Source organism: Gekko japonicus, unplaced genomic scaffold (genome assembly GCF_001447785.1).
Source record: "Gekko japonicus isolate JY-2015 unplaced genomic scaffold, Gekko_japonicus_V1.1 scaffold556, whole genome shotgun sequence".
Lineage (NCBI taxonomy): Eukaryota > Metazoa > Chordata > Lepidosauria > Squamata > Gekkonidae > Gekko > Gekko japonicus.
The window spans coordinates 528427-534347 of NW_015177024.1; the positions used below are offsets into that span (position 1 = coordinate 528427).

The 5921-nt window shown below is 42.5% G+C and overlaps 1 protein-coding gene across 2 annotated transcripts in view; it reads right to left on the reverse strand.

Moving 5' to 3' along the window:
- HACE1 (HECT domain and ankyrin repeat containing E3 ubiquitin protein ligase 1) overlaps window positions 1-5921 on the reverse strand; it is a 71546-nt gene that overhangs the window by 48649 nt on the left and 16976 nt on the right. For both annotated transcript variants that reach the window (XM_015427809.1, XM_015427808.1), the window contains exons 9-10: window positions 624-725; window positions 247-353 (exon numbers count right to left, since the gene is read on the reverse strand). In XM_015427809.1, coding sequence (XP_015283295.1) covers window positions 247-353; window positions 624-725 — 209 coding nt within the window. The remainder of the gene's footprint in view (window positions 1-246; window positions 354-623; window positions 726-5921) is intronic.

Below are 5921 nucleotides of genomic sequence, written 5' to 3' on the forward strand. Positions count from 1 at the left end.
AAAAATACTGCATGTATTAGTAATAAGTTCCACCCACTCATTATGGTCTGCTTTGATTTTCATACCAACCCAGGACAACACGTTGTTATTGGGACATCAAAAGGAATCCCAAGAACCTTTAGCTACTCCCTTCAAATTTCAAGTACATATTCTGATAGTATTCCATATATTCATATATTCCACTCCATGAGAAAAATGAGAAAAGAGAATATAAAGAACAATTAGTAATTGGTGTGTCTGAATTACCTGAGCAGTTTGTGACCATTTGTTGTTGCCACCTCAGCAAGACTAGTCAAGATTTTTAGGTATTGGTTTTCATTCTGCTGAGATAAGTGTTCTAGGACTTGTCGCAACTGGATACAGAAAAAAACAGTCACTAAATGTTTTGGTCACATCAATTTGTTGTTGTTCAGTCGCACAGTCGAGTCCGACTCTTCACGACCCCATGGACGAACTCTCGCCAGGCCTTCCGGTCTGAGTATTAAAATCTAGGAATATGCATTGTTATGCAGAATAATTTCTAACAAATAAGGCTATCATACAGTTAAAGTTACCTGAATTACTTTTAGAATTTTGATTTAAAAAACAACTATATCAGTTAGGACAGTTAAAATCAAGTTTACCATGTTTTCTCGCAGATCTTCATTTTGGGTCATCTGAATAATTGTTTGGAAAAGTCTAGGATGATGTTGTATTAGAACTTCACAAGTTTCTCCATAGCCACCCTGAAAAAGGAAAAAAAATTATAATGTGAAACATATTTCAGAAAATTAAGGGCCCCAGTCCTCCACTTGCAGCTGCTGGATGACCTTGGGCAAGCCATAGTTCTGTCAGAGCTGTTCTCTCAGAGCTCTCTCAGCCCCACCTACCTCACAGGGTGTTTGTTGTGGGGAGGGTAAGGGAAAGGAGTTTGTAAGTTGCTCTGAGATTCCGAGTGAAGGGTGGGGTATAAATCCAATCTCCTCCGCCTCCTCCTCCATAACTGAAATCACCTGAACAAATACTGGCAGTTCTAAATTCATGTAGGAAAACAAGGTGAGCTGAAACAACCAAGAGGGAAACCCACAAAGATGCATGGAGTAGGGGGGGAAAGCAAGAGTCCAGTAGCACCTTAAAGATTAGCAACATTTGTGGCAGGGTATGAGCGTTCATGAGTCACTGCTCACTTCTTCAGATCAGTATCCAACCACTGGACTCCTGCTCTTTTCTACTGCTACAGAATGACCAACATGGCTACCCATCTTGATCTATCTGCATGGAAGAGGGGAAAGCCTGCTTGCTGCAGTTTCAGCTTCTCTGCTACCAGTGCCATCCCTTACCTGCTTCTCTTCCTCCTCCTGGTTGCCACTAGTGTTCATGTACATAGCAACACAAAAGGCCATCTGAACTTTAAAATTTGGAGATTTTTCCATTTCAGTACATCTGCAGTTATGATGGGGGGAGTGGTTTAAAAATTATACACCTTGGTGTTTTCTTAGAATCATAGAGTTGGAAGGGACCATACAGACCATCTAGTACAACTCCCTGCCCAATTCAGAACCAGCCTAAAGCATCTCTGACAAATATTCGTCCAGCCTCTTTTTGAAAGCTGTCAGTGAAGGGGAGCTAACCACCTCCCTAGGCAGCTGATTCCACCTTTGAACCACTCTGACCATGAAAAAGTTTTTCCTAATATCCAGCTGATACCTTTCTGCATGTAATTTAAACCTGTTGCTTTGGGTCCTGTCCTCTGCTGCCAACTGGAACAGCTCCTTGCCCTCCTCCAAATGACAGCCTTTCAAATATTTAAAGAGAGCAATCATGTCCCCCCTCAATCTCCTCTTTTTCAAACTAAACATTCCCAAGGCCCTTAGCCTATCCTCATAGGGCTCAGTCTCCAAACCCCTGATCATCCTCGTCGCTCTCTTCTGCACCCTCTCGATTTTGCCCACATCCTTTTTGCAGTGAGGCCTCCAGAACTGCACAAAGTACTCAAGGTGCGGCCTGACCAGACTTCCGGATTTGCAGCGCTGCACCGCGGGCAATTCTCGGGTCGTCTCCGAGTTTCCCCGACCCTTCTCGATTCTATCAGGGCCCCCAGGTCTCTGTGACCACCGTGGGCTCTGCCTGGTCTCCTGGAGAGAGACCAGGTTGCAGGGGACTTATTCGGTCAACCGTGACAACAGCAGTTGGCGGGGAGAGACCTTTTGTCCTGACACTGGATCAGGAAGAGCAGCAGAGCATGATCGCCATGCTCTGCATGAGCTGTGACCACCCATTTTAAATAGTTGGATATAGTTTCAATATATGGCCACAAAGGCAAAAAGAGATCACGTAATTTCTGCTTCAAATCTGTGAAGACCTTCTATAGAGAGCCCCTCAGGATTACTCCCAATGTACAGAAAAGCAACGGCGGTGAGGGAAATTACCGGAGCAAAAGGCAACTTGAAAGCATTATGAGGCAAGGAACAATGTAAGTCAAAATTTGTAACTACCTGAACTTAAAAACTTTTATATATTAAGTAGTCCTTTAAAAACGTTAGAAATATAACGAATATCAGGACGAGATTCAGATAAGAAAATGGCACCATCGGGGGTTTGTGTACCGATAGCAGCTGGAGAAATTAAAGGGACAGAGCTACTACTTGTTGATACTGGACAGCTTACCGTGGAACAATTCAAAAAATGGTTGGCTGAAGAGATAGGACAGGCAGTTATAAATGCTTTTCAAAATTACCAGGATATAGGCATGAAGCGGGAAAAGGAGGAAGAAGAGGAGTCAGTGGAGAGCCCAAAGAAGGAACTGATTTACAGACAAGAAAAGACACTGCAAAACGGACACCCTCCCCCCAGGGAAAAAAGGAAAGTTTCTAACCAAAGGCAGAAAGTAAAGAAACCTGTCCAATATTGTCTGATCAGGAAAAGTTTAAAAGAAAGTTCCCAAGAACAACCAGTTAGGAAAGGCAGTAAACGGACGAAAAAAAGAGTGAAGCCTTTTCCAAGGAAAAATCCTAGGCATAACAGGAAACTGAACATTACCTTACTGAGGCATAAAGGGCAAAATTTGGAATGGAAATCAGATGAGTATAAAGAGTTGAGACACCTAAGATTGATCATCAAGAAAAGGACACCTCAGAAAGTCTGGGTGACAGACTTGATTTATAACAGTACAGGAACTGTTGAAATCTCACAAGGCTGAAATAAAAAGAATGGCAAGATTCCTCTCTCGTATGTAGGAGAGACTCAACTAATTTATGTGTACCTGCACTGTTTAAACAATTACCTAACAGTTGGAAATTATATCTGTATCCACCATAGTGAAAATAATTTAATAAGAAGAGTATATAGGAGAATCAATATAGTTGTACCTATGTTGTTCATCCAATCATTTAATAGCTGGAATTAAGTTTATATTTGATATAGTGAAAATAATGTAATAAGAAGAGTGTGTAAGAGAAAGAGAAACAGGCTGGAATAAATAACTGTTTTTTGAAATTATAATTTTATTAATATTTGAATTGTTTATAGAAATGTTGGAATTTACATAATGCTAAAATGAAGGTAAATTGCATTACCTCTTATGCAGTTTGAATAACAAGACTTACTTATTTATATTTATATGGTTTATTCAATTAATTTAGGGTTGAAATTATATTTATACTTCTTGTATTGGGTGGAATTTATCTTTGTGTTATTATAAACAATTAAAAATTATTAAAAACGAGAATAAATAGGAGGAACTGAAACGGACCTGAATAGAAGGCCGTGATAGTAATGACCACTATTGTTTTTATATTTGAATTATATATTATTAAATGAACTGCATAGAGTATGGTAGAGTGATATGACGTTTAAGTTCATGGTATATAGAGAGAGCCAGTTTGGTGTAGTGGTTAAGTGCGCGGACTCTAATCTGGGAGAACCGGGTTTGATTCCCCACTCCTCCACTTGCACCTGGCTGGATGACCTTGGGCAAGCTATACTCCTGTCAGAGCTGTTCTTGAAAGGGAACAGTTTCTGTCAGAGCTCTCTCAGCCCTACCCTACCTCACAGGGTGCCTGTTGTGGGGAGGGGAAGGGAAAGGAGTTTGTAAGCCGCTCTGAGACACCTTTGGGTAGTGAAGGGCAGGGTATAAATCCACTATTGTTTTTATATTTGAATTATATATTATTAAATGAACTGCATAGAGTATGGTAGAGTGATATGACGTTTAAGTTCATGGTATATAGAGAGAGCCAGTTTGGTGTAGTGGTTAAGTGCGCGGACTCTAATCTGGGAGAACCGGGTTTGATTCCCCACTCCTCCACTTGCACCTGGCTGGATGACCTTGGCCAAGCCGTAGTTCTGATAAGAGCTATTCTTGAAAAAGAGCAGTTTCTGTCAGACCTCTCTCAGCCCCACCTACCTCACAGGGTGTCTGTTGTGGGGAGGGGAAGGGAAAGGAGTTTGTAAGCCGCTCTGAGACACCTTTGGGTAGTGAAGGGCAGGGTATAAATCCAAACTCTTCTTCTTCTTCTAATTGTGGGTACATAAATTCTTCTAATTGGTGGGTACATAAAAATAATTTGGGTAAGAGAGCAAATATTAACTTTGGATGATAACGAGAAAACAGAAGATAAGAATAAAAAATGTAAACAATGTAAATACTAGATATGTAAGGTAAAGATTGGAACCAAGAGAAGGAGCACATATACAGGAAATGAAAGTCTAGAGAAACTTTGTTTCTGGTGGTCAGATATACAATTATATCATAATTGGCCGAGGTATAGTTGAAATATATATTAAAAAAGCAGAAGTATGTGAACAAATATTCTGGGAAATATAGTCAACAAGATGGGGAAAATGTAATTTGTAACCTTTTGTTGTGATGGAAACCCTTTGTTATAGAAAACTGACGTCTCCTCCTTTCTTTTTTGTTTTGTTTTTAATTAATAAAGAGATTATTTTTTTTAAAAAAAAGTACGGCCTGACCAAGGCAGTATACAGAGGGGCTATGACCTCCTGCGATTTTGATGCTATGGCCCTTTTAATACAACTCAAGACTGAGTTTGCCTTTTTTGCCACCGCATCACACTGACTGCTCATATTTAGTTTACAGTCCACACTTACCCCAAGATCTCTTTTGCATACACTACTCCCCAGAAACGTATCCCCCATCCAGTATTTGTGCTTGACATTTTTGTGGCCCAGATGTATTACTGTGCATTTATCTTTGTGGAATTGAATCCTGTTTGTAACTGCCCACTTCTCCAGAGTATTCAGGTCTTGTTGGATTTTAATTCTATCTTCTTGGGTGTTTACTACTCCTCCTAATTTGGTATCATCAGCAAATTTAATGAGTAGTCCTTCTACCCCTTTATCCAGATCATTGATAAAAAATATTGAAAAGTACCATATTTTTCGCTCCATAAGACGCACTTCCCCCCCAAAAAAAGTGGGGGGGGGTGTGCGCGTCTTATGGAGCGAATACTGCAAAAAAGAGTGGGCGAGCGAGGGGCCGATCAATCAGCCCACCGAGGACTCTTCGTCATGGCTGCGCAGCTGCCGCCTGGTGTCTGGCCCGCCCGGGGACACCACCTGCCCCATCCAGGACGTTGGGAGTCGCCCACAGTCCCCCATCCCCCCCCGGGTCTGGCTGCCATACGGGGGCGGGAGGCGACGGGCCCATCGACAGCTGCGTCCCTCCTCTCCGCACCCTCGAGTTGAGTGGTGTGTTCTTGTCCTCCCCGCTGTGCTCGAAGGGGACCCCGGAGGTAAGGCTCCCTCTCGGGGACAGGCTGTTGAGCTCCGCGCATCAAGGTGGGGGAGAGGGGTTGGGGAGGGAACTCTCGGCGAGTTTGTCTTTCCACCCGCCCCCCCCCTTCCCGTGTTGCAAGCGCGGCGGGTGGCTTGCTGTTCCGGAGCCAAGTTGTGCCAGCAGCAAAGTCTGCTCGGGACAAGGC